At 42.3% G+C, this 17,552-nt stretch overlaps 1 protein-coding gene across 4 annotated transcripts; it reads left to right on the top strand.

Annotated features, from left to right (window-relative positions):
- The first annotated feature begins 1,664 nt into the window (after positions 1-1,664).
- Positions 1,665-17,491, top strand: HDC (histidine decarboxylase). Of its 4 annotated transcripts, XM_083371025.1 has the most exons (13): positions 1,666-2,080; positions 2,516-2,654; positions 2,984-3,156; positions 5,520-5,633; positions 7,292-7,414; positions 9,454-9,588; positions 10,904-11,047; positions 12,134-12,200; positions 13,230-13,392; positions 13,488-13,578; positions 14,649-14,747; positions 15,138-15,239; positions 16,616-17,491. In XM_083371025.1, the coding sequence occupies exons 3-13, from the start codon at positions 2,992-2,994 to the stop codon at positions 17,315-17,317; spliced, it is 1,905 nt and encodes a 634-aa protein (XP_083227151.1). In that variant the 5' UTR covers positions 1,666-2,080; positions 2,516-2,654; positions 2,984-2,991; the 3' UTR covers positions 17,318-17,491. The 4 variants fall into 4 exon arrangements, with proteins under 4 accessions (XP_083227149.1, XP_083227151.1, XP_083227150.1 ...); XM_083371023.1 differs by lacking the exon at positions 2,516-2,654 and having other exon boundaries at positions 1,665-2,080; XM_083371024.1 differs by having other exon boundaries at positions 1,666-2,654.
- Positions 17,492-17,552: the final 61 nt, after the last annotated feature.

The raw sequence follows: 17,552 nt of genomic DNA, 5'->3' as shown, positions 1-17,552 counted from the left end.
TGGCCAGGACTGCTACCCAAACAATTTGTTAGCACCTAATTGGTCACTTGTTGATAACCAGAGGGGTGGATATGAACAAGGAAAAGTGAACCATATGTTTTGGGTGCAAAAATCTCAGATCCAGCGTTGCTTCTTCTGTAACCACTTGGCTTTAGTGAGGTGTACCTTTGGCTAACCATGGGCCAAGAGTCTCTCTTTTCTAACTGACCCAATTGGGACGGTTGACGAAAGGCATTTATCCTTTGCACGATAGTCTAGAACAAGGCTCTCCAAACTTGACAACTTTAAGATTGTGGACTTCAACTCCCAGAACTGAACTCTGGTGTAAGCTAGTTTGCCACCACACAGTGACCAAGGATAGGCGTGCAAGTGCCAAACAGAATGAACTAGTAATTTAGGATGTCAGGACTGCATTGTGTGTCTAGATTTCTCTGACATTGTACGCTATATGCTAAATAAATAAATTTCAACTCCCAGAATTCCCAACCAGCCCTTCTGCAGAAGCAACAGGAAGAGAGTTGGGATTGTCATCTGTTTCTAGAAGAAATTTAAGTTATATGTGGCTGGCCTCTGTGTGAGATAGGGAAATATATTTTGGGTCTCTTAACCTGAAAATTCTTTTGTTCTCATATTGTAAGAAGGAAACAGTGTCTATTCCTGCCAGAATAGGTGTCTTGAGGGCCAAGGTAAGTGAAAAGAGCAATATATAGTAAGGTGTTGGAATAATAAATATGGTCATATCTCAAAACTCATTTTTAGCATTGTATCCATGTCACGTTTTAAGATACTAGAAAGCTGTTGAAATCCTGAGAGACAGTGACAATGTATTTACTTGTGAGATAAGCTCATCTAGACTGCTGTTTCCTCATGTGTCATGGATAATTTTTGACACTGGGTTTAGTTGGCTCACAGGATTTCCTCCTTTATCTGATCATGTGTATGTTTTCACAAGTTTGGGCACCTTCTTGATTCTATTTTGAATGATCTTCAGTCAATCTTCCTTGGTATTTTGCTTTGACTGTCTCACCAGCAAACATGGCATCAGCTAAAGCCAACTGAATCTTGTCTTCCATGGTTTAATTATAAAGCATTTTCCTAGAAGACAATCATTGAATTTATTTTTAATACCCAAACAAAAATGTTTAAAAACATATCTAGCAACTGTTGTAGACAAAAACCAGGCACTTATTACCATCTTTGTTGGGCATGCCCCAAAGCCAAAAGACTCTGGTCAAGAATACACATATGGTTAGAGAAAATAACTAAAAAACATAGATTTTAATGCAGAATTATTTTTGTTAGGCATAATTGTAGCAAATTATGAGAAAGAGTGCAAATATCTAATTTTACATGTATTAACTGCAGCGAGAATTGTATTTGCTCAACATTGGGGAAATGAAGATTTACCAATGAAGAGTTAATTAATTTTTTTTTAGATTGTGCAGAAATGGATAGATTAACATTGAAAATGAAAGAGAAAAGAAGATTCAGTATACTTTTAGAACATGGGATACCTTTTATCAATGGCTAGAAAAACGAGGTAGAGAGAAAGGAATTTAACATGTATTAGTAAGTTAAATGTTGGAACCCAGACAATATGTTGCTGATGAAATATTAAGCATTTTTGATTATAAAATAATAATAATAATAAAAACCAAACATTTGCACACAGACAGTGTCCAAATATGGTGTCTTATGTGGTGTCTTTGTGTGTCGAATAATTACCTTTACCTTTATTGTTATTGTTATTTACCATTATTTGTTATTTGTTTTTGGCCAGCCTGTATGTTGTTTCCTTCTGTAATGATAAAATGAATAGGAGTCCAATTTGCTGAATATCAAAGACCTCTGAACAAGCTCCAGGAAGAGAAGAACATCGGGGAAGTGTCATCAGAGGCTGATTGCCTAATAATTTGCTGACGTAAAGTTTGATAGGCCTGGCAGATAGAGGATATAAAAGGCTGCAGGATGAAGGCGAGTCAGCTGAGCAAATAGCTACCTGCGGTCCACGGATAACTATTGGAGAAAGAGGCAGTCTTTGCAAGAGACCACATGGATCACGAAGAATACAGATGGAGAGGTGAGTCTGGGACGGGGCAACAGATGGAAACTTGGCCAATGGATTTCCCATTTCTGCTGGTGATGCTTTCAGCTTTATTTCCACTTTTTGAACAGGATCAGGTAAGTCCCGACAGCTATTGGCAGTTGCAGAAATGAAAAGTCCATGTTTAAAAGTAGGGTATCTATCGAAACCAGGTGCAAAGGGGGTCTAGGAGAAGGAGGCTGCTTCTTTTATAGTTTACCTGCACGTTTTTAGATAGCCATGCCTTCAACCAAAGAGCTCGTTGTGTGTCATTGTGTGGATCTCAATGTCATCAGCACCAGCCAACACAGATAACGGAGAGGGACTGAAGGACCCTAAGGAACTCTTAAAAAAAAAGGACTCTGAAAAACCATTTTAGAAGGGAACTGTATTACTTATTTCTGTCTTACTCTACCACTGGCCTCGACACAGAGATATATGATCCTCAGATGTTGCCATACGTCACCTGGCTGCAGCTCCCTGCCATACTAAGCTGGAGTTGATGGGAATCAGATTCCACCAACTCTGGAAGGAGCAAGGATCTTCTCTTCTTTATTTTGCAGCCCCAAAGGTAGGCGTGATTTCTGAGAGGTAAATTCTTTTTCATTCATTAGCTGCTGTGGTTGGCTGCACATGGGACTGGACGCTTTATAGTTGGAGGAAGATTTACTCAGAAATAAACCCCTCTATACATTTTAGCATGTGTGCCTAAAGATTGCAGCCTGCTCATTTCCTGTTTAGACAGCTCTTTGCACAGCAGTGGGCAAGCTGCCGAGAGAGATTCTACCGATGCTGATAATGTTATATGGACAAACTATGGCAGTGATAAGATGGATGTGTAAAATGTCCTCGATGGGACAGGAATGGTGTTTGTGAGCTCTCCTTGCTCCCGCTTTCTAGGGAAAGAGATGGTGGACTACATTTGCCAATATCTCACCAACATCCGGGAAAGGCGGGTATATCCTGATGTGCAACCAGGTTACATGAGAGATCAATTGCCCGATGGAGCCCCTTTGGAGCCAGAAAGCTGGGACAATATCTTCAGAGATATAGAGAACATCATTATGCCTGGGGTAAGGACAGGGTGTGCATGATATGAAAAAAGGGGTATATGTAATGTATATGTATATGTCTCCCACCTAGCATTCTCTTGATGTGATGTGATTTCAGCTCTTAGAATCCTCACCAGCAGGGCCAATGGAATAGAATAGAATAGAATAGAATAGAATAGAATAGAATAGAATAGAATAGAATAGAATAGAATAGAATAGAATAGAATAGAGCTGGAAGGGACCTTGGAGGTCTTCTAGTCCATCCCCCTGCTCAAGCAGGAGAACCTATACCATCTCAGATAGGTGAATATCTAGAAATGTTTGGAGAGCTGGAGAACCTTACTATGCCTATGTATTATACGTATATATCATGTACATATACAGTCAACAAGCAGAAATCAGTGACTTGTTTAACCCACAAACGTGGTGGACCCAGACACTGGATCGCGATTCTCGTCAATTTGCAAGCATGGTCCCATGATCAGGGACGATGGGAGTCACAGCACAAATTTTTTGAAAGGTGACACATTTCCCATTCCTAATTCAAGCCAGTTGCTATTTTGTTTTTAAGGAGAGATTGGACAGCCATTTGGCTGAAATGGTACATAGGGTCTGTGGCTTGAGCAGGGGGTCAGACTAGAAGATCTCCCAGGTCCCTTCCGACTCTGTTCTTCTGTTGCTCCACAGATGATCATTAGCAACATATATCCCAGAAATCTGAGGGAGAAGAGAAATTCTAAGCAAAGTAAAATAAAGGATCTAGCTGCCAATATGTATTCTGTTGGTTTCCAAGTAGGAGCTACAGATTTATGCCTTGGCAATTCACCTCTAAGGGTTGAATTGAGAAAGACAGTCTAAGTCAGACATGTCAAACACAAGGCTCGGGGGCCGGATCCGGCCCGCAAAGTGGTTTCATGCGGCCCGCGAAGCCATCCTGGAAACAGTGAGGGAACGGCCCCCACTGCCTTGGCCCTGGCCCAGAGACCCTCCTTCTGCCAGAGACCCTCAGATCTGCCCCACTCCTGCCCAGGCCCCCATAGGCACCCTTGATGCCAACGATGTAGAGCTGTCCACGCCCACCCAGTAGGCCGTACGCACTCTAGCCACGCCCACCCAGTAGGCCACACCCACCCTGGCCACGCCCACCTGGCCCCCTTGAGGGCAACTGCAATGCTGATGTGGCCCTCAATGAAATTGAGTTTGACACCCCTGGTCTAAGTCCTCAGGGTTTTTTTAAAATGGAGAAGAAAAATCCTGGTGATTTTCTTGAGCTATCTCTTTCATCTCACAGAGAACATCTTCATACAGCAGATCTGAATGCCAGTACCCACTCAGCACAGCACAGAGCATCAGATATGTTTTGATAACAGTAACAAATAACGGCCTCTTTCTTGAGCAACTCCAAATGCCCTCCCTCATTAGATACAACAAAGCAGAACTGAGTGCTGTTTCCTCTTTACCACACAAGACACTTATCTGATTGAGATAAGTGTTGTGCTTAAACAAGTGTAACTATCATTTAGCTACATCCAATTAGCCATCTTTACTGGTTTTTAAAGTCATCCTTCCCAACTAGATGTCCTCCAGATGTCATGGAAGAACTCCCAAATGCACATCTGGAGAGGATCACATTAGATAACGCTTCTCCAAACATAAAGATGTCCTTATTGGATGATAGATAGATAGATAGATAGATAGATAGATAGATAGATAGATAGATAGATAGATGATAGATAGATAGATGGATGGACGGATGGACGGACAGACAGACATGCATGGATGGATAGATAGATAGACAGATGGACGGACAGACATGCATGCATGGATGGATGGATAGATATAGATAGATAGATAGATAGATACTGTAGATAGATGGATGGACGGACAGACAGACATGCATGGATGGATGGATAGATAGATAGATAGATAGATAGATAGATAGATAGATAGATGCTGCTCACACAAAACGTGAGGATTTGTAGTATCATTGGCTACGAGACCTGATAGTTGTACATTTCCTGCTGCATCACAACTTAACTTTGTGATTAAAGACAGTATCTCCTTCAAGCTGACCTCATGTCTATGTAATTTTCTTAGCAGCATTATGGATGCCCCGTGCTGTGGTCTTCATTCAGGATGTGTTCCAATTTTCCTGTGTTCCTTGATAAGAGTTCTGACACAGCTACTGTAGGTTTAATTCAGAGCCTGGTTAGGACTTCCAGCTGTTCAAGCAATGTTTTCATTACCGGGGGCATAGGAAAATAAGAATCCTGAGAAGCTTTCCTTCCCTTTGCCTGGGCAATTTGTCCTGTGTTTCTTTCCATCTTCTTCATTTCATGCTGGTACAGCTGATCGTATTTTTCTGTGCTCCTGTTTTCACTTAGGTTGTCCATTGGCAGAGCCCACAAATGCACGCCTATTTCCCAGCTCTGACTTCCTGGCCTTCACTCCTTGGAGATATGTTAGCAGATGCTATTAACTGTTTGGGATTTACTTGGGTAAGTAACTCCAGCTTTAAAATCTTCTGCTCAAAATCCCAGAATCTCAAACGATCAAAGAATTTGTACTTGTAGTAGGTAATGCAATATAATGATTAAGATCATTTTGCACCTGTTCAGAGCCTAGATAGTCATAATAGACAAACACCATGGATTGACCAATTCCCTATAGCAGTGGTGGCGAACCTATAGAGGCAGCACTCGGAGCCCTCTCTGTGGGCACACGCACCGTCACCCCACCCCTGCCTCCTCCCATGGTCCCCTCCTCACCAGCATCTCCCCCGGAGGAAAGTCACCCCCAGGCGCAGCCCATGTGAAGCAACACAGCCAAGGACATGGTAGCTGGGCAGTGGGGACAAGACTCCGCCCTTGCGGCCCATTGCGCACAGATGATGCTGTGGGACACAGGCGGAGGACCTGGCTGCCATGGTGCTGCTGGGCCACTTGGGTGATTGGCAGGCCACGGAGATGGTGGGTGGCCCAGCGGCAGGGCGGAGTGGGGATGGGTGGGGGGCAGTTTTGGGGCACTCAGTCTCTAAAAGGTTCACCATCACTGCCCTATAGCATCCTTTAAGCCAGTGGTCCCCAACCCCCGGTCCGTGGACTGGTACCGGGCCCCAGCATGCCAGCAACCGGTCTGCACAAACAAGCAGAGCCCCATCCGCGGAGTGCAGGCAGCACACAAAACCACGTCTTCTCCAGTCCGTGGAAAAACCTTTCTCCATGGAACCGGTCCCTGGTGCCCAAAAGGTTGGGGACCTTTGCCTTAAACACTCTGTGTGGTTAAATTAAATTAAAAAAAAAGAGAGAGAGAATCTTCTGAAGGCTAGCTGAAAAAAAGATAATGCTTAAAGCATAGTAACAGGGGGATTCTGGAAACAGAAGTTCACATAACTTTGCCAAGTTTGAAAAACACTGAGTTGGTCAGCAGTCAGGTGTAGAGAATGCCAGATGTTCTGCCTTTGCTTTCGGTTTCAAGCTGACCCAAAACCTGGGTGCTTTTTCAGAAACTCCCACCTGAATAAATAAGAGAAGCCATACCTGGCTTGCTCAGCCTGCGTTCGAGAATACTTGTCTGCAAAGTTATCAGAAAGTAGTCCCACTAGAAGATTAATTTCTGCTTGCCAAGTCACGAGATGTGCAGCAAGACCAGTCGAGTTGGGTTATCCTGGAGTTGTGCGTTACATGACAGGAAAGCCTGAGATGCAAACCGCAAAGATGGCAAAACTCCAGGGCTTATTCAGAGGCCCAGGAGAAGGAAATGAAATGTTAACTAGGAATGAGGGCTGGTAGCAAGAGGGGGCATGACGTGACATGCAGTTTGCTCTCCCGGATAAACAAATGCCTGCAAATGGGGAAGCACTTCGGGTTGTGAGATGTTTCTGTCTCATGCAGTGACAACGTCATCTTTCCCCCATACACATGAAGGCTGCATTCTCTACCAGACCTATGACGCATTCAAAGCTCGTTCCCACCTGTGACAATATGTGTACAGGTAGTCCTCGACTTACAGCAGTTCGTTGCACACAACCCTGTGCAATTTGCTGGGGGGAAAAACCCCCAACACACATTAAACATTGCTACATCAAGAGTTTCCCCACCTTCATCCAATGGGATGCTGTTTTACCCACTGTGTTTCCTTCGCCTACTACTCTCAGGCATCCAGTCCAGCTTGCACAGAACTGGAAATGAATGTGATGGATTGGTTGGCTCAAATGATGGGGCTTCCGGAAACATTCTTACATTATCATCCAGGGAGCAAAGGTGGTGGCATCTTGCAGGTAAATGAGGGGATTAATTGATTGAGTAAGGGAGGATTTTAATGTTCATAGCCATCCATTTACCATGTGATTGATTATGAAGGTCCATTGTTGTTAAACTGAGCATGCTTAGAACATGTAGCTGTATTTGGTACTCCTTTGGCCAATAGGGTGCTCTCCAAATACGTTGGAGCTACAGATTCCAGAAGATCCAGGAAGGTTGGGAATCATGGAATTGGAGAGGCCTTTAGAGGTCGAATCCCGAGTGCCGCGTAACAGAGTGAGCACCCGTTACTCGTCCCAGCTTCTGCCAACCTAGCAGTTCGAAAGCACGTAAAAAATGCAAGTAGAAAAACAGGGACCACTACGGTGGGAAGGTAACAGCGTTCCGTGCGCCTTTGGCATCTAGTCATGCCGGCCACATGACCATGGAGATGTCCTTGGACAAGCGCTGGCTCTTCGGCTTTGAAACGGAGATGAGCACCGGCCCCTAGAGTCGGAAACGACTAGCACGCATGTGTGGGGGAACCTTTACCTTTACCTTTAGAGGTCAGCTGCTTTCCAGTTCCAATGCAAGCTTAAAATGCCTATCTACATCCTGGAAAAAATTTCTGGTGTCATGTACCCAAAATACATCATTTTATAAAAGTTCTCTGTACAGCTGTAACACAATGTAAATTTCAATTCTTTCAGTCACATATTTTCCCATTGTTCTACGCTGGTGCCTCACTACTCAACCACTTTGAAACTCATCAGATTTGGTACTCAACACATTTTGACATGAACATTTTGCCCCAGTATTGATCATTTGTTTGGTAAACACACAGGCTAGGACTTGCTCGTGTCAGCTGCCTTGTGACTCACTACATTATTCCTTATGGGAAAAATTTATTTGGTAGTCATCATTTTTGGTATTCATTGCATCAATTTATGATGAATATGAGGTACCACTGTACCTGCATGCTATAACTAATTTTTTTTAGCCCATGTTGTTGTACGTTCTCACACTTGTTCTTCAGTTTCAAATTTCAGTAGAAGTTTATACATTTTAGCACCTTGCTTCGCAACGCTAATTCTGGTCCCAGTTGTGACTGTAAGCTGAGGACTACCTGAACTTAACTGATTACACTAGAGATTGTTTTTCAGGGAGTCATAAATCTTCCTTCAGTAGGAACTATGGGTGTCATCTGCCCTTCTGCAATAAGATTGCCTAATCACATCCTTGCAGAAACCACAGATATAATACAGAGTGCTTTGAGTACTAAATATTATTGTTTGTGGCTAATAGACTCTCATTGGAATGAGAGAAAAGATGAAGTCTGATATTCTCCAGATGTTTTAGTCTTCAATTCTGCATGGCAATGGCAAAGGGTCCACAACTATCTGGAGGATCAAGTTTGCTTCCCATTGCTCTACGATTAAGTGTTCTCTACTTAGAAAGTCAGCAATCTTTTGATGAAAAAAATGGGAAGGAAATATAGCAAATATAGCAAAGAAGAGTTATATATAATGATACATATCATCATCACAGCAGCGAGAATGAAATTCGCCCAGAAATGGAAAGATAGTGAAATACCTGACGAGAGTGAAGTGATAAACAAAATATGGGCATGTGCAGAAATGGATAAGTTAACTTTGGAAATAAAAAAATAAAGATCAGTCAGATTATTGTAAAATTTGGAATAAGATTTACCTATGGTGGGAATAGAAAGGAAGGTCTTAATAGAGATATACAAGATGCTGAATTTACATATTATTAGAATAAGGTGGACGATAAGATTGAATATTGTATAATTGTATGTAAATGATAGGTATATAAAATGTATATAATACACAAAAAATGATGTAAGACAAGAAAGTATGTCAGACCGTTAACACCCTGTCCAAAGTTTTTAAATATTTTAAATAATAAAATTTGTAAAAAAAAAAAGGGGGGGGAGAAAAATGGGAAGGATTATGACCCATGTCTCAGATTCATCTTGGCATTTGGAGGAACTAGGAAATTTTTCATATCAAACATAAGCTATTGTTACAGGGTTTCCCCCCACTTCTCCCTACAGAGCACAGTTAGTGAATCAACCTTGGTCGCTCTGCTAGCTGCCAGAAAGAATAAAATTCTTGAAATGAAAACATCTGAGCAAAATGTCGATGATTCCATTCTGAATTCTCGCCTCATCGCATACGCTTCTGATCAGGTGAGTTCTTCATATAACTATGAGTGAATTTTTAAGTTATTATTACCTGTGGAACCTGATTTGGAAAAAAAAATCATGGTCAACAGAGGCATCTGCAGGGTATAGAAGTTAAAAAAAGATGGTGGCCACGACGATGCCGTAGAAATAGAATCAAATACAGAATAATAGGGTTGGAAGGGACCTTGGAGGTCTTCTAGTCCAAACCCCTGCTCAACCAGGAGACTCTATACCATTCTGGACAAATGGATGTCCAATCTTTTCTTGAAAACCTCCCGTGATGGAGCACCCACAACGTCTGGAGGCAAGCTGTTCCATTGAGTAATTGTTCTCATTGTCAGGAACTTTCTCCTTAGTTCTAGGTTGGGTCGCACTTTGATAAGCTTCCGTTACTTCCCACTTCCTTTTCACATCTACCACATGCATGTCATCCCTTTCACACAAGCCTTTGAGCCAATATATCAATGCCTGGAACACGGGCTTTTCATGCAGCTTTGTTTTCGGAAGGCAATAGGGTTTAACTAACCAACTTGCAATTCTGGCTCTTTTATTATTGGGCAACTGCCCTTTTTGAACAGTCGGGGGCAGCCTTGCCTAGGAAAGATAGGCTTGAGGCACCTGAGATGCAGAAAGGAAAGGATGCAGTTTTATGCTGGTGCTTATGTGAAAAAAAACAAAACAAAACAAGCTGTCATCAGTTCCTTACATTTACCTACTACCAGCATGTGAATCTTGCCTTTAATTGGACTGCCAACCCTTATGGCGTGTTCTCAACCATCTCCAAAGCCCCTGAAGGCAGGAGGGCAAGAAGCCACGGATGGAAACAAATCGAGGAGAGAAGCAACCTAGAACTAAGGAGGAATTTCCTGACAGTCAGAACAATTAATTATTTTATTTATTTATTTATTTTAATTCCATTTATATCCCGCCCTTCTCCGAAGACTCAGGGCAGCTTACAAGCTTAGCAGTAGCCTTCATTCTATGTATATGCCTGCTTATTAGGGCTTTCACACACACCCCAAGCGGCATTATTACAAAGTCAGCTTAATTGCCCCCAACAATCTGGGTCCTCATTTTACCTACCTGGGAAGGATGGAAGGCTGAGTCAACCTTGAGCCTGGTGGGATGCGAACCTGCACTAATTGCAGGCAATTAGTGGAAGTTTTTAACAGCCATTTGTTTTGAAATGGTACAGGGTTTCCTGCCTGAGCGGGGTGGGGGGGTGGACTAGATGACCTCCAAGGTCCTTTCCAATTCTGTTCTTCTGCATTCTGTAATCATCCACTGATTGTCTCCAATCTGGGTCTTGTTTATCCAGGCTCATTCCTCTGTTGAAAAGGCAGGTTTAATTTCCCTGGTCAAAATGAGGTTTCTTCCAGTTGATGAGAATTTTGGCTTGAGAGGTGAAACGCTGGGCAAAGCTGTGCTGGAGGACCGAAGCCGTGGCTTGGTACCCATCTTTGTAAGTGTTGCTTGTTCTCTCTCTCTCTTTGGGTGATACGATTGCATCTGAAAAACAGCAGAGCCCTCCTTCCACCCTGTTGCAGAGTTAAAGGGAGACTTGCCTTGTCCACTACTTAGGACCTTTCAAAGTTACAAAAAAAAAGAGATACTTACGGCCTACATTTATGGCCATTTGCTGATGGGTCAGTACATTTAACCATTAAATATCGTTTTTTTTATTAAGTTTAATTCAAGGGGGGGAAACTGTTCCCTTTTTCGAATTGCAATAACGTAGGCAGCTGATATGACAAAGTCTGTATGTCAGCCAACAGAAAACTCAAGGTACAAAAAGCAGAAATAAAAAATAGAAAAATAAAAACTGATAATGAGTATGGGAAGAGCTAATCACACCAAGACAGACTGAAAAGTCTTTAATCAGTTATGAAATGTATAGATAATTAAATAATTGTAATTAGATTACCTGGAATTAAGGGGAAACGTCCTGACAGTGAGGACAATCAACCAGTGGAACAGCTTGCCTCTAGAAATCGTGGGCGCTCCATCGCTGGACGTTTTTAAAAAGAGGCTGGACAATCACCTGTCTGAGATGGTATAGGTCCTCCTGCTTGAGCAGGGGGCTGGACTAGAAGACCTCCAAGGTCCCTTCCAGCTCTATTCTATTCTATTCTATTCTATTCTATTCTATTCTATTCTATTCTATTCTATTCTATTCTATTCTATTCTATTCTATTCTATTCTATTCTATTCTATTCTATTCTATTCCATTCCATTCCATTCCATTCCATTCCATTCCATTCCATTCCATTCCATTGTATTCTAAAGATACTTTGGGCCAAAGAGTTCTACAGCCTAGGGCATAAAAAACAAGAAGAAAAGAAAAAGAAAGAAAGAAGAAAGAAAGAAAGAAAGAAAGAAAGAAAGAAAGAAAGAAAGAAAGAAAGAAAGAGGAAGGAAGGAAGGAAGGAAGGAAGGAAGGAAGGAAGGAAGGAAGGAAGAAAGACATTTTTTTTACCAACTGTCCTTTTGCTTAAGTTTCCAATTTATTTCTTTTAAAATATTTTAATAAATCTCTGGTTTTGTCTAGGTTTGTGCGACTCTTGGAACAACTGGTGTGTGTGCTTTTGACAGCCTTGCAGAACTAGGTCCAATATGTAAGTAGTTATACACCACTTAGGCCTAAAAGGTCTTTCCTGGAAAATCTATTTGTTGTCTGCTTCTCCTCTAAGTATTCTCAGATCCCTGATCTCGCAGGGCAGATTAGGAAAGTGGAAGATCAATGTTTCGGGATCTTTCAGAGGGATTTCTCAGTGCAGGTCCTTCATTCAGCAATCCTGACAGAAGGAACCCCTTGCTTAGAGATGGTAGATCAGGCTGGGCAACTATGACAACTTTATGACTTGTGGACTTCAACTCCCAGAATTCCACCTGTCTATCATTTTGGTTATCGTATGGGTGTATTCTCACTGTGTTCATTTTCGTTATTTTATTCTTCTATTATCGTGCTTCTGTTCTGTTTACACTTTTTCCCCCATGTTCTTGCTTTCTATTATTGCAAGCTGTCTAGAGTAGCCTCGCAGTGAGCTAGGCAGGAAATCAAACAAACAAACCAATTGTCAGGACCCACCCCAATCCACATCTTAGGAAAACAAAAACTCTTGGAGTCAGTTCTAGTCCGAAAGGAATTTTTACTAGGACATGTTTGGTTGTGGAAATACAAGACAGGACCTGGTATTGTTTTACAGATTGAAACTTTATAAAGAGTTCCCGGTTCAACCCCCCTTCCCTCAACCCCATTTGGTCAGCCCCCCATCATTTACTTCGTGTCATCCCTTTCGTGGGAAAAAGGGAACTTCGGATCTTTACGGTTATTGCCTTCTTCCTTTACAGATTCAAATGGACACAGGCCAGATGCCTTCTTCCCTACCCCTCCCCTTTGTTCCCCCAGTTCAAAAGGTTTCCCTTGGTCTTTGAAATAACCTAAGGCAGGCTGAATCCACATCCGCTCTTCCTTCCTCGGGAGATGGCAGAATCCGGGGGGGGGGGGATAATGTTTTAAACATACATTTAAGAATGTGATATAAATGGATTCTGACACCAATAAATATAATGTACTTTGGGGTTTTGTATATGATCAAACCCCCCCAATAAAATGGAACTTTTTGACATGGATTTCTCTCCAGGTGCTAAAGAGAACCTTTGGCTTCATGTTGATGCTGCCTATGCTGGAACAGCCTTTCTGTGTCCAGAATACAGATCTTTTCTCGAGGGAATTGAGTATGCTGATTCTTTTACCTTCAATCCTTCCAAATGGATGATGGTTCACTTTGATTGCACGGCGTTCTGGTGAGGGCCCAAACGTTCTCCATCCCTTTTGCTGTCTGACGTTTCTCAGTCTTCCCAATCAGCTTGTCTTGTTTTCTGTTCATCTTTTTTGAAAGGGTTAAAGATAAATTCAAGCTCCAGCAGACTTTCAGCGTTAACCCCATCTACCTCAGACATCCAAATTCTGGATCAGCAACTGATTTCATGGTGAGAACCAGGGCTTTTTTTCCCTCATAGAACGCTCAGAACGGAGTTCCGGCACCTTTTTTGGATGGAACCTTGTAGGGTTGTATGACATGTGTGAGTTCCGGCACCTTTTTCTTTTACAAAAAAAGCACTGGTGAGAACATTCAGCTTATCCTTAGGTAGGAATAGGCCACAGAAATACTCCCCCCCGCAATCCCCACCCCACCCCCAGCAATGAAGGGAATCAGGATGGGATTCAGAAGAGAATGGAATTTGTGAAGTAAGTAGGCTTGTGGCATTTTTTCCCAGTTCATCTTCCCCCTTGAGAAATGGCCAGCTAGCTTATTTATTTATTCATTTATTTATTATTGGGACTTCTATGCCGCCCTATCTCCTGAAGGACTCAGGGCGGCTAACAACAATAAAATACAACGATACAAAAGTTTAAAAGAATTAAATTAACAGCCCCAATAGAATAAATTAAAATTGTAGTTAAACATTAAAAAACATTTAATTTTATTATTTTACTATTCGAAATAATCTATGGGTTTGTTATTTTACGAGACTCAAACTGAAGGTGGGTGGCTGTACAAAAGACACAGAGTCCAATTGTCAGTTTGAAAGGGATGCGGTAGAAATTAGCAGATGCCTAAAACAGGTCAAGTTTAGCTTTCGTTTAATGCTTTCAACTAATAGGCGATTTGAATAAAACCTTCACCAACTTGGCGGTTATTTCACGCCAGTTGATTCAGAACAGTTGCTAAATGATAAGGTACTTTACTTGTGTGTTGAATTATTATGCAGTTAGGCAATGGTGGTTTATTAAGTAATTCATGGTTGAGTAAACCACGATTGGGATCAGCCTGTGAACCTTGCCACACAGTCCTTCAACTCAACAATGAATCCCACACAGTTGCCCACCTCTTCCCTTTCATCTGACCCATTTAACGGAACAACAGAATTGGAAGGGACCTTAGAGGTCTTCTAGTCCAATGCACTGCTCAAGCAGGAAACCCTCTACCATTTTTATGATTATTAAACCTAACAATATATAATTATTAGAAGTGTATTATGTTTTTTTTTCTTTACAGCACTGGCAAATCCCACTCAGCCGGAGGTTCCGCTCTCTAAAACTTTGGTTTGTGGTTCGCTCGTTTGGTGTGAGAAAGCTTCAGGAGCATGTCAGACACGTAGGTGAATTTTAGAAGAATAAACGTAAACCTTGCTGATGCCCTCAATAGTTAACGGCTCTACTGCACAGCAGGAGATTTGGGCAAATGATGTTTGAGGATCAACTTTGATCAGAGCAGTTGGTGGACCAGTCTTTGATCTGTCAATCCTGCTGAATTTTGAGGTTGGATTAGGCAAAAATCACTGGACATTATCTTTCGATGGGAGAGACTCCAGCTGTAAGACAAGCTCCAAGGAGAAACTCTTTCTTAAAGTCCTACAAAATTGGGAGCAATCTGCTCACTCCTGTTTGCTCTCCTTCATTTACATGCAGCCCTAGACTGTTCAAAGATTGTCACCATAGCTGTGCTATTGGGAATAATTATTGCCTTTGTTTTTGAAAACCCCAGGGCACTGAAATGGCCAAGTATTTTGAATCGCTGCTCAGGAGCGACCCCTTGTTTGAAATCCCTGCGAAGAGGCATCTGGGACTAGTCGTTTTTCGTCTGAAGGTGACAATTTTCCTATCGTATTTTCCTATAACTTACACCATTCTCCCCTGATGGGCTTCCCTCTCTGCGCATCGGACTACAATCCCCATCATTCTCCTCCAGCATGCTAGTGGGGAATGATGGGCACTGAATTCCAGCTCATCAGAATGGTGTCCAGTTGAGAGTTGGCTTCTGTGCTTGGAAACTGCGAGGAATAAGTACAGATAAAAATGGCCTGAAATCTGGACAGCTGGATGGTCACACTCGGTTGGAGGTTGAAATGGGAAGAAAACTGACAAGTTTAGTAAACTATGGGCAGACGCAATGAAACATATACAGTAATTGCAAACTAGAAATGGGCTAATCAGTGTTTTTTCGGCTCTGATATTTGCTCATAGGTCAGTATTAGTTTATCAAATATGAGGGTTTTTTAAAAATTAAAAAACCCCATTAAAATTAGTATCACGTTTGGTTAACAAAGGGACGTGGTGGCTCAGTGGGTTAGGACGCTGAGCTTGTCGATCAGAAGGTCGGCAGTTTGGCGGGTCAAATCCCGAGTGCCGCGTAACAGAGTGAGCGCCTGTTACTCGTCCCAGCTTCTGCCAACCTAGCAGTTCGAAAGCACGTAAAAATGCAAGTAGAAAAATAGGGACCACTCCGGTGGGAAGGTAACAGCGTTCCATGCGCCTTTGGCGTCTAGTCATGCCGGCCACATGACCACGGAGACGTCCTCGGACAAGCGCTGGCTCTTCGGCTTTGAAACGGAGATGAGCACCGGCCCCTAGAGTCGGAAACGACTAGCACGCATGTGCGGGGGAACCTTTACCTTTACCTTGGTTAACAATATTTTTGCAAATTTTGGTGTCTTGTGCTTTTGGATTTGGCTTTCAGGCTAGATTTTGTTTTTACTTCTTGTTTGAGGGAAACAGATGTTTTAAGATCTTCTTTTCTTCACCACCCAGAGTAATTTGACTGGAGCGGTACATCAGTGTTGGGATTAAAAAAGCTACATATTTTGTGCGTGTGCCTTTCCCTAATATATACCTTTTTAAAAAGGCACAACTGGAAAACTGAATGGGCAAAATTTGGGGAACTGGGAATTTTGGAAAGATTTGTGGAGCTGTTGGGCCTAAAAAGGCAAAATTATAACAGTTTGCATTGAAATGTGAGCAGACCCATTTTGGCCTGGAAGCTTAACTAGATGGTTGATGGGCATTATGAGCTTAGCAAAGGGAAAAGAGACCCTCCCCTAACCATCAATCTTTGATGGAATGACGGTGAAATGGCAAAAAAGGCAAAGCAGGGTTAGGAATGTCTTTCAGTGTTTACGTGCGTTTGTATCTTTGAAAGTTTCTTTCTCAATGGCTGTCATGAAAAGCTCCCTCTTTTGCAAACAGGGCCCCAACTGGATGACCGAAAAGCTCTTAAAAGACCTGAACAAATCAGGAAAGCTCTTTGTCATCCCGGCCTCAATTCAGGAGAAGTTGATCATTCGCTTCACTGTAACTTCTCAATTCACCACACGAGAGGATATTCAACAAGACTGGGCCCTCATCCAACGGACTGCGGCGAACATCTCCAATCAGTCTCTCCTCATCCTGGAGGAGAAGGCCCAAATCCCCAGGCAATTAATCAGCTCCAATGCAAAAGCAGCAGGTGCCACTCCTCCTATTTTCACAGAGAAAGAAAAAGGCAACGTTTTCCCTTTCAGCAGGATAACTAGCCAGCCTCGGAGAGGCTCTCTCAACTCTTCTTTGTCACTGTTGAACGAATACATCCCAATGGCCAAAGAGCCTCATTTGGATGAGTGCTTCGCAGAAAACGCTCGACGTCTGACCAAGTGTGACTTGCCTTCTGTCCTGAGTTTATCAGCTCAAAACAAGAAAAAAACGGTCCGTTCCTTCAGCTGGGACAGCCCTGTGGAGAACAGACCTTGTGCTGGCAAGAAATTCCTTTCCAAGTTGCCCAAAGCTCTCCTGATGATCAAGAAAGAAGATCTGAAGAAACAACCCCAGTTTTACCACATGCCTAGTTTTCCGGAATGCACCATTCAGTGTGGTCTCCAGTTGCCATGTTGTCCTCTTCAGACTATTATCTAGCTCTTAAGAGCTTCTTTCCTCCACAGAATGACAACCAAAGTGTGATTATTTTTATGCAATCTAATAACCTGTGGCCCAGAAACATCATAATTGCAGATATTATTATTATTTTTTTAAAAAAGAGCGTGTATACCGAGTAAGTTCTTAACGTAAGTAAAATATTTAGTCTTGGCATGTAGAGTTTCAGTTTTCATTTCAGACTTCTATTCTGTTATTATTCTATTCTACTCTATTA

The sequence above is a fragment of the Vipera ursinii genome (genome assembly GCF_947247035.1).
Source record: "Vipera ursinii genome assembly, chromosome: 11".
In the NCBI taxonomy this organism is placed as follows: domain Eukaryota; kingdom Metazoa; phylum Chordata; class Lepidosauria; order Squamata; family Viperidae; genus Vipera; species Vipera ursinii.
The sequence above is the reverse complement of the archived record's forward strand: the minus strand, read 5'-3'. Positions and strand labels throughout refer to the sequence as shown.

Excerpts from the sequence above, each read along its gene's own strand:
- HDC (XM_083371022.1), top strand. The coding sequence starts at position 2,947 with ATGGTGTTTGTGAGCTCTCCTTGCTCCCGCTTTCTAGGGAAAGAGATG. Across the intron at positions 12,201-13,229 it reads TGCAGAACTAGGTCCAATAT|GTGCTAAAGAGAACCTTTGG; the intron begins GTAAGTAGTTAT and ends ATTTCTCTCCAG. Across the intron at positions 15,240-16,615 it reads TAGTCGTTTTTCGTCTGAAG|GGCCCCAACTGGATGACCGA; the intron begins GTGACAATTTTC and ends TTTTGCAAACAG.